General features: G+C 49.9%; 1 protein-coding gene across 2 annotated transcripts in view; it reads left to right on the forward strand.

Moving 5' to 3' along the window:
- KIDINS220 (kinase D interacting substrate 220) overlaps positions 1-15,572 on the forward strand; it is an 82,659-nt gene that overhangs the window by 23,666 nt on the left and 43,421 nt on the right. For both annotated transcript variants that reach the window (XM_036498028.2, XM_004582590.2), the window contains exons 13-21: positions 453-632; positions 1,799-1,964; positions 2,876-3,027; positions 3,546-3,835; positions 8,418-8,558; positions 9,495-9,738; positions 9,886-9,974; positions 12,773-12,917; positions 13,514-13,676. In XM_036498028.2, coding sequence (XP_036353921.2) covers positions 453-632; positions 1,799-1,964; positions 2,876-3,027; positions 3,546-3,835; positions 8,418-8,558; positions 9,495-9,738; positions 9,886-9,974; positions 12,773-12,917; positions 13,514-13,676 — 1,570 coding nt within the window. The remainder of the gene's footprint in view (positions 1-452; positions 633-1,798; positions 1,965-2,875; positions 3,028-3,545; positions 3,836-8,417; positions 8,559-9,494; positions 9,739-9,885; positions 9,975-12,772; positions 12,918-13,513; positions 13,677-15,572) is intronic.

Below are 15,572 nucleotides of genomic sequence, written 5' to 3' on the forward strand. Positions count from 1 at the left end.
ACTGGAGAACGCTGGTGAGAAGGGGTTTGCATTATTTTTATTGTCGCCCAGTGAGAGAATACATTGGTATTTCTGTAATACAAGTCACAAAAAGTGAATGTTAGCAAGGCCTAGTCAGATTGACCGCTGGAGGAATCGGTCACTCTCACAGTTGGAACTAGTGCTGAACCCAGGCTTTGGCCTTGGCTTCTGAACTCTGTTAGAGGCAGCTGAGAGGGTTCTGTGCACCTGCAGTGTGAAGCAGGAGGGTGAGGACCCCAGGGGTGGCTGTGCCCGTGGGGCCTGAGACGTCTGTGTTGGCTGAAGGAGAACCTTGGGTGAAATGGTTCAGCAGCCGCGTGGTTAGCATTCATTCAGCCAGTGTTTGTAATGAAAAGGTGGACCTTGCGAATGGAGTTAACAGCTGTATTTCTTGAAACGGGAGGAGGTTTTCATGCTGCTTTCTTTTTCAGATGAAATGAAGGCTTTTGCGGGGCAGCAGATTGCGCCTCTGTTTCAGTTTTCGTGGCTCGTCGTGTTTCTGACCCTGCTGCTGTGCGGAGGGCTTGGCTTGCTCTTCGCTTTCACAGTCGACCTCAATCTGGGGATCGCAGTGTCCCTGAGCTTCTTGGCTCTCTTATATATATTCTTTAGTAAGTCTTGTATTTTTACGTTTTCTCATAAATGCAGAAAAATGTGTTACTATTGAAGCAGGACTGTTGTTTACTCTTATCCTTCTGTAAGAGGGGTCTCCAAAAATTCATGGCAACAACTTATAAAAAATATTGCATAGGTGTCTAAATCTTTTGGCATTGATTTAAGCTTACCTTTTAATTCAAAATTCCTCAAAATGTTTGAAATACTCTTGTATGAAAATCAGTGGTTTGAATTTAAGTATTTTATTATTTTTAAAAATATTAATTTTTATTGGAAAGGCAGAACAGATCTATGGAAAGAAGGTGAGACATAGAGAAAGATTTTTTTATCTGCTGGTTCACTCCCTAAATGGTCGCAAAGGTTGGAGCTGAGTTGACCTGAAGCCAGGAGCCAGAAGCTTCTTCCAGATCTCCCACGTAGTTGCAGATCTCCCAAGGCTTTGGGCCATCCTCTACTGCTTTCCCAGGCCACAAGCAGAGAGCTGGATGGGAAGTGGAGCAGCTGGGACACAAACAAGCACCTGTATGGGATACCGGCATGTGTAAGGCGAGGATTCAGCTACAGAGCCATTGCTCTGGGTCCTTAAGTATTTTTTAAAGAGGGCTTCTCAGTCATCTCTGGTGGTGTGCCCTTAAGGATGGCAATCATAACTGTAATTTTTATTTGATCTAAAATCAAAGTTTAAAAATTCAGTTCCTTGGCCCTACGTGGTAGCCTAGTGGCGAAAGTTGTCGCCTTGCATGTGCCGGGATCCCATATGGGTGCTGGTTCATATCCCAGTTGCTGCACTTCCCTTCCAGCTCCATGCTGTGGCCTGGGGTAGCAGCAGAGATGGCCTGCAGCCTTGGGACCCTGCATCTGTGTGAGAGGTCCGGAAGAGGCTGCCGGCAAAGTCCTTGGCACTTGAACCTGGACGAGAAGCCGTGTTCGTGTAAGGTGTCATCCTTCTGATTGTGCTTTTTAAAGCCGTGCTTTGTTCTGTTTACTTTCCGCTTTTCGCAGACCTTTGGATGTGTTAGTGTAGGCTAACTGAGAAATGCGGAGAACCTGGGAAGTCAGTGGGACCATGAAAAGTTACATAAGCTTTGCTGTCATTACTGAATTTTTGACTGTTTAGAGATAAGAAGCTACTGACTGATTAAAATGTGCTTATCAATTTCAGTTGTCGTTTACTTTGGTGGACGAAGAGAAGGAGAAAGCTGGAATTGGGCCTGGGTGCTCAGTACCAGACTGGCGAGACATATTGGCTATTTGGAGCTCCTCTTCAAACTCATGTTTGTGAATCCGCCAGAACTGCCAGAGCAGACCACTAAAGCTTTACCTGTTCGGTAAGTTGGTCTGTTTGACAGAGGTAATTTCTAACATGATTAAGCAAAGTATTTTTTACGTCAAATAATTTATAGTGGGGCTGGCATTGTGGTGCACCTGATTAAACTGCCACTTGCGAGGCCAACATCCCATTGTCAGAGTGCCCGTTGGAGTTCTGGCTGCTCCACGTTCAGTCCAGTTCCATGCTGCTGTGTCCGGGGAGGAACTTGAAGATGCCAGCCACATGGGAGACCTGGACGAGGTTCCAGGCTCCTGGCTTCAGCATAGCTCAGGCCCAACCCTTGCAGCCGTTTGGGGAGTGAATCAACAGAATTTGTCACTCTGCCTTTCAATAAATAAAGAAAATTTTATAAAATTGTTTTGTATAATTCATCATGTTAAAAAAAAAGTACCTTGAACTTTATAATAAATAAAATGGATTTACTTATTTATAGAGTTAGAGGAGAGATGGAGAGGGGTGTGGCAGGGAAGAGAGATAAATAGATTATCTTCCATCTGCTGGTTCACTCGCTGCATGGCCATGCCAGTGAGGGCTGGGCCAGGCTGAGGCCAAGAACCAGGAACTTCATCTGGGTTTTCCATGTGGGTGCAGGGGACCAAGGGCTTGGGTTATCTTTTGCTGCTTTCCCAGGTACAGTTGTGGAGAGCTGGACCGGAAGTGGAGCTGCCGGGACATGGGTCTGGGTTCACATAGGATTGCTGATGGTGTAGGTGGCAGCTTTATCCGTTTCACGAATTCCCGAAAAAGGGTGTTGGCAGTAAGACAGTTACAAGTTCCTTTGCTCTCTTGGAGTTTCGAAACCTTGCTTTTGAAGGAGGCGTGAGAAGGTGCAGGGTGTGTGCGGGAGCTGCACGTGTGCGTTGCGTGGTGCTGGAGATGGAGCGCTGTGTCCTCTGCCCCTTGCTGCAGCTTTCTGTTCACCGATTACAACCGGCTGTCCAGCGTGGGCGGAGAAACCTCGCTGGCGGAAATGATCGCCACCCTGTCAGACGCTTGTGAGAGGGAGTTCGGCTTTTTGGCCACTCGGCTTTTTCGAGTATTCAAGACCGAAGAGACTCAGGGTAGGATTTCCTTCCTTCTCCTGTGTGTGGAGGGCTGGAGGATGGGCTGAATGTTCAGTTTATTTTCATGAAAGCATGTCTTGGGGGTCAATGTGATAGCTCAATTGGCTTATCCTTCCTCTGCAAGTGTCAGCATCCCATATGGGCACTGGTTTTTGTACTGGTTGTTCCACTTCCAATCCAGCTCCCTGCCTTGTAACCCAAGAAAGGCGTGTAGGATGGCCCAAAGCCTTGGGACCCTGCACCTGCGTGCAAGACCCGCAGGAGGCTCAGATGGCTCAGATCGGCTCAGCTCCGGCTGTGGTGACCATCTGGGGAGTGATCCCAAGGGATGGAAGGTCTTTGTCTCTCCCCTCCGTAAATTTGCCTCTCCAATAATAATAAATGAATCTGTAAAAAAGAATAAAATAGATAAAGTAAGATTTTTTAAAGAAAATATAACTTGAATGCTATTCATCAGAGTCTGAGGCTTAGGTTTAGGACTTTCTGGATCCCTGAAGTCATTTGTTGTGTTACAGGTAAAAAGAAATGGAAGAAAACGTGTTGCCTTCCATCTTTCGTCATCTTCCTTTTCATCTTTGGCTGCATCATTGCTGGAATCACTCTTCTGGCTGTGTTCAGAGTTGACCAGAAACACCTGACAGTGAACGCGGTGCTCATCGCCATGGCGTCTGTGGTGGGCCTGGCCTTGGTGCTCAACTGCCGGACGTGGTGGCAAGTGCTGGACTCGCTCCTGAACTCGCAGAGGAAGCGCCTGCACCACGCCGCCTCCCGACTGCACAAACTGAAGAGTGAAGGCTTCATGAAGGTGAGCGCTCCTGGGGGTGGAAAGCGTTGTCGTGTGGTTCGGCTGCCGCTGCCACGTCGCCGCTCACTGTCGCCGGGCTGTTACAGGGGGTGTTGTCCAAGTGCCACTATACATTTAGTCTCATTTGCTATTTATTTATTAAAGACTTTTAAAAAATTCTTTTTGTTTGAGCAGCAGACAGACAAGTGAGAGAGAGAGAGAGAGAGAGAGCACAGTCTGCTCTTCCGGTTTGCTCCCCAGACACCCGCAATGCCGAGCGCAGGGCTTTGCCGGAGCTGGCAGCTCGGGCGCCGGTCTGCCATCTCCCGGCTGCGGGGGAGCAGGGGCGCCGTCGTGGCCGCCTCCCAGGCTCTGCGCTGGTAGGCTGCAGTGAGGCGTGCAGCTGGGTACCGCAGTGTGGGAGGGCAGCGGCTCTGCTGCCACTCTGTCTGCTCCGGAGGCAGTATTTAAAGCAAGTTTACAGCACAATTGGGAGGAAAGTGCAGAAAAATCTCACCTGTCCTCTGCCGCTGCCTGGGTACAGCCCGGTCATCAGAACCCTGCACATGCGCTCCGTGGTCTACAGTAGGGTGCGTTCTAGACAAGCATGCTGTGTGCCTGTCACTGTGGCATCAGACAGCAGTGCTCCCTTCCTGAATCCTCTGCCTCCTCTCCCTCAGCCGTCCCTCCCGCCGACCCCGCAACCACTGCCCTCATCGCCTCTAGCTCCACCTCTCCCCAAGTGTCATCTACTGCAGTTGCTGTTTCAGATTCTTTCGCTTACAGAAGAGTACATCTAAGCTCCTTTCATTCCTGTTATAGCTTATAAACTCATTTCTTTGAGTGCTGATATTCCACTGTCTGGGTGTGCCTCGGATCATGCATCCATTCACTTATTAAAGGACATCTTTGTTGCCCCCAAGTTGTGACAATTATGGGAAAAGTCGATGTGCACATCCATGAGCACATTTCTCTGTGAGCGTGAAGCTTCATCTTTTTGTAAAAGGTGAAAGATTTTTGCGATCTGAGGAGAAACCAGAGTTTAAGCTTCAGCTCTTTGGGTAAATACCCCCAGTAGCCTAGTGGCTAAGTCCTCACCTTACATGTGCTGGGATCCCATATGGGTGCCGGTTTGTGTCCTGGCTGCCCCACTTCCCATCCAGCTCCCTGCCTGTGACCTGGGAAAGCAATGGAAGACAGCCCAAAGCCTTGGGACTTATGTGAGAAACTGGAAGAAGCTCTTGGCTTTGGATCAGCATAGCTCCGGCCGTTGTGGCCTCTTGGGGAGTGTACTAGCAGACAGATGGAAGATTTGTCTCTCCTTCTCTGTAAATCTACATTTCCAATAAAAATAGATACATCTTATTTAAAAATACCATGAAGCATGTGATGAGAGTATGTAGGTATTTGATTGGAAACCACCGAATTATCTTCTGGAGTGGCTATACCTTTTTTTTTCTTGAGATTTATTACTTTTATTGAAAGGGCATATTTACATAAAGCAGGAGAAACAAAGATCTCTCATCTGTGGGGGAACTAGGGAAACTCCCCTGCTGGGCCATTGCTCCTGCTGGTGAGCATGTGACTCAGACCTGGGTGCTGGTAAGACCGAGCAGAGCATATCCACCTGTCCACACGTGTGTGGGGTGTTTTTGGAAGAGGGTGGACCATGCAGGGCTAGGCCAACCTTAAAGGCTCACTGGTAGTACAGGAACCAGGCTGGATAGCAGGGCATGCAGGCTAGACTATCACCCTTGCTGGTTGGCATGAGTTGGCCATGGGAGCGGACTGGGCAGGGCCAGGCTGTAGCACTTAGCAGTGAGAGTTGGGACTGAGGACGGGCCAGGTTAGGCCAGGCTGCAGCATCTGATGGCAGAGCTTAAGACCGGGATGGGCTATGCAGAACTGAGTCAGAGCAACCAGTGGCATGTGTAAGATCTGGGGCTGGGAATAGGCTTGATTGAGGAGCTAAGGGGATGCCCCGACTAGGTACTGGTGAACTCGAGAGCCAGAATGGGGGTGGTGTTCTGACTTGACATGGCTACAGTCTCCCTGGACATGGGTTTGGGCAGGGTCTGGGGCCCGCTAGACTGGATTACACTCCAGCATCTGTTGGTGCTTGTGAGAGCCAGAGTGGGTGTAGGACTGACTGGGCTAGGTTTTGGCTCCCACTGGGTCACGTGAGAACTGTGTTGGGGCATGGACCAGGACTGGCTGGGCTGTAACATGCAACAATAAAGAACCAGGTTGGGTATGGTCCAGTTGGGCAAGACCACTGTTCCTGCCAGGACAGGAGGTGGACTAAGTCAGTCCGGACTAAGGACCCATCAATGTGCAAGATCTGCCACTGAGAGGAGACTTGATAGAGGAACTTGGGAAACTACTTTGTTGGGTGCAGTCTCCAAAGCAAGGAGCGTCTCAGAGCAGACCAGGTTACAGTACCTGCCGGCATACGTGTGGCTCAGGCATAGGGGCGGGCCTGGCTGGACCAGTTCATGACACCCACTGGCAGATCTGAGAAGCGGGATTGGGTGTGGGACAAGCTAGGTCTGGCCGCCTCACCAGCCAGTTCACATTAGGGCTGGGACTGGGGACTAACTGCACCGGGTTGGGCAGCAGCCCCAGCCAGTGCAAGCTGGAACAGGGGCAGATCAGGCTGGGCTAGGCTGTAGCACCCACCAGCAAATGCTGAGGTGAGACAGGCTACATTAGACTAGACCCATGCACCTACCAGCACACGTGAGACTGGGGCAAGAGGGTGAGCCTGGTAGGGGAGTAGTGGGGACTGCGCTGCTGGGCCACTGCTCAGGCTGGAGAGTGTGAGAGCTGGAACTGGGAGCAGACAGGCTGGGCAGGCCTACAACACCTGTTGGCATACATGGTAACTGGGTTAGGGATAGAGCCAGGCTGGGGTATCCAGTTACATCCACTGGTACAGGCATGAGCCAGAATAAGGGCAGTCAGGTTGGGCTTTGCTGCAGCATCAACTGGCAAGTGCTGGGACTGGAGGAAAGTCCTGTCAAGCTAGACTGTAGAACCACCTGGGGAGTGCAGTATCCGGGGCAGGGAGTGGGCACCTCTCTGATTGGCTGCAACTCCCATTGGTGAGCATGAAAACCAGGACTGGGGCGGGCCTGGTTAGACAGGCAGTAGCAGCCACTGGCATGAGTGTGGGCTGGAGGATGGAGCCGGTTGGGCTGAGTTAGGCTTCAATACCCAATTATATATGAGATCCCAATGGGATATGGGGCAAATCAATTCACCGCACATGCTGGCAGGCACAGGAACCAGAGCTGGGGGGCTAGTCCAGTGGGGGGTTACTGGGGGTCGCTCTGACCAGGCTGCAGTTCCCCCTGTGGTATGTGAGGGCCGAGTGTGAATTGGGCATGCCTGGGCTGGGCTGCAGCACCCATTGGATTGCATTTTGTTGGTGATACATAGTGTGGAGCATCCTGCATGTGTTTATCTGCCATCTATATGTCCTTGGTTAGAGTCTTAGTGTGAAATATACACAGGGCCTATCTAGAACTTCTTCAAAGTCCTTCTGAAAATAATGTAACTATTCCTACTCTATTGGTTGATGTTAGTGTGGCGTATCTTTCTCATCTATTTATGTTTAATCTATCTCTGTCTTTGTATTTGAAGTGGGTTTCTTGTAGGCAGCCTACAGTCAGAGCCGTTCTGACAGTTACTATGCGTTAATGTGTTTAGACTGCTCACTTCCTGGGTGGTGTTTACTCTAGATGGAGTGGGACCTGCCATGCCCAGTACTCTTGTTTTCTCGCTGTTTCTCTTTGTTGCTCTTGTGCTTTATTTCTGTGCCTTTTGTGGATTGAATGAAAGATTTTGATAAGATTTTGTTTTCTGATCTTTTTTAGCATATTAATTATCCCTTGTTTTCAGGTTTTTTAGTGGTCACTCTAGAGTTTGCCGTACACTGTTCTAACAAATCAGAACTCAGTTTCAAGCAGTCATTCCACTTCCAAGTGGTGCTGTCTCTTTCAGAGGTTATACATGCACTTCACAGTAATAACGTATCCACAGTTACTTCTAGTTTTAGTCCAGATTTCTTCATGTGGAAATACATGTTTGAAATGAAAAATATGTTGTGACAATAGCATGTTTTATAAAATATACTTTTAAAGAATGCTCAAGAGTGTGAGCAGATTTTTCCACAGGTAGTAGGTTATTACCTGTTAGTATAGGCTCCTCTAGAGCTTGAGTAAAGTAAGCAGATGTGTTGGAAGAGAAGATAGTGAATTGAACCACCAGTGCCTGTAAAATGGGAATGTCCTTGTAAACTAAAAGGGCCTTTGTAGCGATCTGCAGCCCCTACTTGGAACAAGGACCCTGTCAGAGCGTTAGGCCTTCACATTGTCATTCATATCCAGGAACCTGACACGTGGCAAGTCGCTGAGTACGGTTTGTGCTTTGAGATGTGGGTGCCACCACGTCCTGGGAGCTGCGGTGCAGTCCCTTTGTGGGCTGCAATGCAGCCGCTGCAGCCGGGAGTGGAGTCACAGCAGAGATGGACTGCAGTTTCGTTCCCTTCCTGCTGGATGGCTTTCTCATCTTGGGGCTTTCTGCATGCTTCTCTTTGCAGGTTCTCAAGTGGGAAGTGGAATTGATGGCCAGGATGGCGAAAACCATCGACAGCTTCACGCAGAATCAGACGAGGCTTGTGGTGATCATTGATGGCTTGGACGCGTGTGAGCAGGACAAGGTCCTCCAGATGCTGGACACGGTGCGTTTGAATCTTGGAACTCCCGCCTGCTGCTGTGCGGCCAGCAGAGGGTGCCCAGCTTCAGATACTGCAGAGTGGGGAGCTGGCCTGGCTGCTGTGCGGCCAGCAGAGGGTGCCCAGCTTCAGATACTGCAGAGAGGAGAGCTGGCCTGGCTGCTGTGCGGCCAGCAGAGGGTGCCCAGCTTCAGATACTGCAGAGTGGGGAGCTGGCCTGGCTGCTGTGCGGCCAGCAGAGGGTGCCCAGCTTCAGATACTGCAGAGAGGAGAGCTGGCCTGGCTGCTCTGCGGCCAGCATAGGGTGCCCAGCTTCAGATACTGCAGAGAGGAGAGCTGGCCTGGCTGCTGTGTGGCCAGCAGAGGGTGCCCAACCTCAGATACTGCAGAGTGGGGAGCTGGCCTTTCTGATCTGAATTTTACTTGTCTCTCCTGTGATTATGCCTTTAAAAACTTTTTGTAAATGTGGAAACATAGCAAGAGTAAATGTTTTGTCACAAAGAGATTTAAGTAATTTTAGCTGAATGGCAGCGTGGACAAAGCAGCGAAGTATTTCCTGGATGTTGTGGGGTGAGACTCTGAGAGCCGCCAGCAGTTTCTGTGACAGTGCATGCATGGGTGGCTCTCCCGAGGGCGGTTCCAAGCAGGGCTCCATGCCTGGGGCAGAGGCCCATGCGGCCAGAACCTTGCTCTCCTGCCCTGTGCTCTTCTACAACTTGTCGATGTCTTAAGGAAGGTATAGTGTGTAGGTTTTGGCACTGGCAGGTGGCTGTAGATTCAGATCGAATCATTAATAAACGTTGTTTTCATTTGGAATGCAGTTTGATTAAAGAAAAGTAGCACCTTATGGTCCCCACAGGGGAGCACACATTTTGGGGGGACATCTCCCTATTTCAAATAATTTAAATTTTATGCCACAGCTAATCATTGCTTCTGTCACAGGTCCGAGTTCTGTTTTCAAAAGGCCCATTCATTGCCATTTTTGCAAGTGACCCGCATATCATTATCAAGGCAATTAACCAGAACCTCAATAGCGTGCTCCGTGACTCCAACATCAATGGACACGACTACATGCGCAACATCGTTCATTTGCCTGTCTTCCTCAACAGTCGTGGCCTCAGCAGTGCCAGGAAGTTCCTTGTGAACTCAACAACAAATGGGGACATTCCGTGTCTGGACCCCACAGGTAAAGACCAGGCTCCCACCTTGCTGTCGGTTTGAAGTAGCTGATCTGCAGTGTAATTTGAAACATTCCCGGTATTTTGTTTTTGTTGAACTGTTGTATACAACAGAATTGTAGTGCAAATGGTGCTCTCTTGATCCATTCTTTAAGGGATGCAAGAAGATATTGACAGAAGAGTTTCACAGAACAGCCTTGGAGAGCTGACAAAACTCGGCAGCAAGACCGCCCTCAATAGACGGGTAAAATGCTGTGTGATTTGAGTGGTATTTTTTTATTTAAGGTTTATTTTATTATTTTATGTGTTTATTTGAAAGGCAGAGTGACAGAGATGGGGAGAGGAGAGAGAGAGCTTCTGTCTGCTGGTGTATTCCCTAGATGACCAGCCTCGCGCAGGGCCAGGCTGAAGTCAGGAGCCAGGAATTCCATCCAGCTCTCCCAAAAGGGTGATGGTGCGTAGGTTCTTTGCCTCCTTGCCTGGAGTATTAGCAAGGCACTAGACTGGAAATGGAGCAGCCAGGACTCAAAACAGCACTCTTGGTGTGGGGTGCCTTCATTGCCTGCGGTAGCTTAACCCGCCACAGAGCTCCAGTCCCTGGAGCTACACGTATGCATTGCAGTTATTCAGGTAAAATTAAGGCAATGCCATCTGATCAGTGTTAGGATTACATGAACTTGTCAAATAAGCATTACTGAGTTTCCCTCCAGCTTCAGGTTGCAGGGAATGCCTGCTCATGGGGCCATAGCAGCCTCATGGTGTGTGGGAGTCCCAGCCCTCCCAGCCTGTCTTCAGTCCACGTGCTGCCCGGCCCCAGGCTGAGTGAGTGGGCATCCCCAAGGGGAGAGTCTGCAGCCCATCCACATCACATCCTGTCTGCGCCTGGTGCTACCACAGCCATAGGGAAAAAATGGTTTGCCCTGGGAGTTTGTTGTGCTGTGGTGAGTCCCGGCGTGCACTGGGAGTCCCAGCATGGTCCTCCTGTCAGCTCTCCTCACTCCTCGGTGAGTAGGATTCAGAGTGTGCATCCCTCTGATGATCTGGTGCCCTTCCCGGCTTCCTTGTTTCTCTTCTAACATGCTGGTTGTCTGCCAGCCTGTCGGTGTGTGTTCAGGTAGGTAAGGTAGGTGAAGCCACCTGCTGGGGGGTTAGGATTGTGCTGCTCAGTGACAACTACCTTGGAATAGCATTGGCATTATCTTTTTTTCTGCTTTGCTATCACTGACTTTGGATATTTTATTTCTTAAGAACTGTGTGCCAGGGCTGATGTTTGGCTCAGCAGGTACAGGTGACGTATCCCGTATTGGTGTGCCTGGGTTCGAGTCCCAGCCCTACTCTGACTCCAGCTTCCTGCCAGTGTGTACCCCGGGAGGCCTCAGGTGCCTGCTGTCCTGGCCACTCGGGTACCTGTTGCGTTCCCAGGCTCCTGACTGGCCTGCACCGGCCTGGCCACGGGGGCGTTTGGGGAGTGAACAAGGCCACTGGAAGAGCTTATGCTGTTGGTCAGTCTCTGTGCCTTTCAGATAAATTTTTCAAAAAAGGTATCTTTAGTAAAATTTGATTTTATAATTGTAAATACAAAGTTGATATGATGAATGACAGTTTAAAACTGTTTACTATCTTTTTTTTTTTTTTAAAGTGAAACTGCAGAAAGAGACAGCTACAGAGAGATCTTCCATCTGCTGGTTTACTCCCCAAATATTTGCCTCGCTGGGGTGGACCAGGCCCAAACCGGAAGCCCAGAACTCGGTGTGGTCTCCCATGTGAGCCATTACCTGCTGCCACCCAGGGTGCACATTAGCAGGACACTAGGATCGAGTGGGGCTGGGGCCTGAACTCGGGCACTCCCAGAGGGAGTGTGGACTTGCCGAGTGGCATCTGAAGTGCTGCCCCAAACACCCGTCCTGAATGGCAGTTGACAGCATTACGTTCAGAGGAGTGTAGGATTTGCCATGCTAGGTTTCTTTCCTGGGGGAATGTCTCGGGCAGCCCACAGATGCCTTCACCTTTCCCTTGCTTCAGGACCCGAGAAGGGGCCCCCGCACTTGTTTTGGCTGTGCCTCCTGTTATGGGATGGAATTCCTTAACCCACCCAGCCCGGTCCAGCCCAGCTCAGCCTGGTCTAGCCTGGCCCAGCCTGGCCCAGCTGACTCAGCCTGGACTGTGAACCAGCAGGTGGAAGAGCTGTGTGTACATCTCTGTTGCTTTCTGCTTTTTAAATAACTTTTGAAAAGATGCCTGTGATGGCGATGTGAAGACAGAGTAGCTTATGCTTTTGACATAGTGGCCATACATTGTTACATAACTTGAAAATCAAATGCTGCGTCCAGAAAAGCAGGCAGGGTTTGTCCACTTTATTTTAGGGTTTCTGGAAACCCAAAGCCTACGTAGAGTTTGGGTAGAGTACTGTTTACACAGTCTACCTAGCTGGAATATTAAAGGCACTGAGCTTTCTGTGGTTACACTGATGTCATGCAGAGCGTGTTTGGAGCCAAGTCACGGCACTTGGCACTGACATTTCTTTCTTTTTTTTTTTTAAGATTTATTTATTTTATTACAAAGTCAGATATACACAGAGGAGGAGAGACAGAGAGGAAGATCTTGCTTCCGATGATTCATTCCCCAAGTGACTGCAACAGCCGGTGCTGTGCCGATCCAAAGCCGGGAACCTGGAACCTCTTCCAGGTCTCCCACACGGGTGCAGGGTCCCAATGCATTGGGCCGTCCTCGACTGCTTTCCCAGGCCACAAGCAGGGAGCTGGTTGGGCTGCCGGGATTAGAACCGGCGCCCATATGGGATCCCGGGGCGTTCAAGGCGAGAACTTTAGCTGCTAGGCCACGGCGCCCGGCCCGGCACTGACATTTCTAACTGCTCTTAACTTGTCGGCCTCACATGGTGACAGTAATGCTTTAGTGCTGTTTCGTCTTCCTCTGTGTCTGCAATTTTGGATATTTTGTTGAAAGCGTTCAGTAACAGCTTACCAAGCCTCAGGTTCTCAGGCGTGGGGTGTGAGTTCATTGTCATCACCATTGCCATTGCAGGACACTTACCGGAGGCGGCAGATGCAGCGGACCATCACCCGGCAGATGTCCTTCGACCTCACGAAGCTGCTGGTCACTGAGGACTGGTTCAGTGACATCAGTCCTCAGACCATGCGGAGGCTGCTGAACATCGTTTCTGTGACAGGTGACTGGTAGAGAGCGAGCTTGACCCTTGGCACAGCACGTCTAATTTCAGCAGCAAGTAGCTGTGTCTAACTTCGTGTTGGTTCAGGGTGTCGGTTGAAGTCAGCACGGCTGGAGAATCCTCATTTAATTGGAACCAGAGGTGGTTCCGAGTTTGGAGCTTTGTGGATTTGGGAGTATTTGTAAGACCCCCCTGGCTGAACATCCCTGGTTGGAGGGTCCCAGCTGACAGTACTGGAGAGGCCTAGGGCTCGTCAGGGCGAGTGGACGATTTGTGTCATTGTAGGCGGTGTTGAGCCCTGTGACAGTGAGGTTCTGATTTGTGCCTGAATGTGTAGGAGGAAGGTAGTGTAGCTCATCAGTAACAAGCCAAATAGAAACTTGACCTTGAACTGAACAGTTGTTTGAGCCCCAGAAGCTTTATAATGTAGGTCTTCAGATTTTGGATGCCACATCAATACTAGATTTGAATTTCTATTGGTATGACTTAAAATGACAAAATTTTGAAGGTTAGAGGGAAATTATTTGCAACTCTACTACATATTTCACTATGCAGTTACGCATCTATGAATTTTGAAATGCTCTCTCTTCATCAAGGCCGATTACTGAGAGCCAATCAAATCAGTTTCAACTGGGACAGACTTGCCAGCTGGATCAACCTGACGGAGCAGTGGCCCTACCGGACGTCCTGGCTCATTCTCTATTTGGAAGAAACTGAAGGGGTGCCTGATCAGATGACGCTGAAAACCATATACGAAAGGTATCTGGAGCTTTCTGCTTTAACCTTGGGTTGAATTTATTGTTTTTTAAGATGTCTTTATGTCTTTGAAAGGCTGAGTGACACAGAAAGCTTCTTCCATCTGCTGGTTCATTTCCCAAATGTTTAAATGAAATGTTAAGTCTAACAGTGTATTTATCACTTAGTTCACATGCTAAGGCAGGTGGTTCTTCCCTTGGGCATGTCAGCTTTCCATGTATGGGTTTTAACTTCTGGCTAAGCGCTGGGCTCAGTCTTGGGGATGGCTGTTGGTTGGTGTGCACACTCGAGCTCTTCCTGGGCTCTGCTGCTTGTGTGGTAAGGAGATGCCCCGATGCCTGCTGCGGCCCACTCCCACTGACCTGTGGAGACTGGGTACGATTTCATCTGGTCTTGAGTATGTGTAGTTAAAAATGAAATCTGATTTCCTGAATAAACATGTATAGCGCAGCACAGGTGCTGTGTAATTCTGAACGCTTACTTGGAGAGCACGGTTACTGTTCAGTGACTACCTTTTCAGAGTGATTTGTATCAGTGTGGTGGGGTTTGTTCTTCACATGGCACGCTTAGACCGAAAGCCCTGTTAGTCATAAGTGGTAGGTCTTTGGTCTCATTTATTCATGAAAATTTTTTGTTGCTGTTTTTTGCTTGTAAATAAAAATGTCTAAGAAAAAGATAAGCTTTTATTTAGGAGGCCAACTGGGTTTGAAGTAGGGAAGCCTTCAAGTAGCATGAAGAGAGGCTGTAAGGAACGGCTGGAGTCGCTGGAGGCCGCGTTAGACCCCCGGGCTCTCCTGCTGCCAGGCTGGTGTCATGGAGTGTAGTGCGGTTCTCTCGGAACATGGTTGTGGATTTCGTGGAATTGATTTTCCCATGATGCCTTCCCCTTTCTCCCTCGGGGTCAGCAGATGCGTTAGTACCCCTGGAATTGCCACAGGTCGAAGAGAGGTGGTGTGCGTGGCTCGAAACAAGGAGGGCTGAGGTTCGGACAGTTCCAGGATTGTCCCGCTGTCCTCCAGCTCTTATGGAGCCGGTCTGTCCTGCTGCGTGCACTGTCTGTGCTGGTGCTGTTGTGGCCCACGGTGTTGAACTGTCACTCACAGCTGTGTTGTTATCCCTGGTTTGCACATTAGCCTCCTGCAGTCCGGGATGGGAGGCCGCGGGCTGGGAGCAGTGTTGGCACTGGCAGGGGGTGGGGCACGTCGGCCCGCATCCACGTTCACACACAGGTGTCTCCACACGTCCCAGAGTGCGCAGGCCTGTCCGAGCTACAGCACTGTCAGAGGTACCTAAGAAACTGATGTTAGCATGTTAGTGTGTTTGTCATTTAAGAGACATAATACAAATTATTCTCATTAATCCTAACAGTCTGTATGGCTTTTCTGCAACTTCAATGAAAACATCAGTTTTCCCTGTTTAACATAAAGTTACCGCCTTGGGCCTTGTTCATTTCTTTAAGGGACAGTCAGGTAGCTGGTGCATGTCTGCCTTTGGGGTGCCTCTGGGGTGGGTCTGGGGTGGGGCTGCAGCCAGCTGCCGCCCCACCCTGCACACTGGGTCACAGTGCAGTGTGTCGCTGGGGACTGGGCACGGGAGTTCCAGGGTCGGCCCTGCTTGTTCTGGAAAGCAGTGGGGAGGAGAAAGGAAAGCAGGACAAGGAGGGATGCCGGAATAAACCAGAGAGTTGAAAGGCCCCGCAGACAACCCTGTATTTGAGTTTTGTTAAGCACTGGCTGCGTGTAGGCCTTGCTGTAGACACTGGCCATCTAACCGTTTGATGTTCTGGAAGAAATTGGGGCAAGAAGGGCCCAGGACTTTCCTGCGGCCCTGTGAGTGGCCTGTCTCCTCCTGGTGACTCTTGATCAGCGCGTCTTGAGGCTGGTTGTTTGTAGGAGTCAC

Source organism: Ochotona princeps, chromosome 8 (assembly GCF_030435755.1).
Source record: "Ochotona princeps isolate mOchPri1 chromosome 8, mOchPri1.hap1, whole genome shotgun sequence".
NCBI lineage: Eukaryota > Metazoa > Chordata > Mammalia > Lagomorpha > Ochotonidae > Ochotona > Ochotona princeps.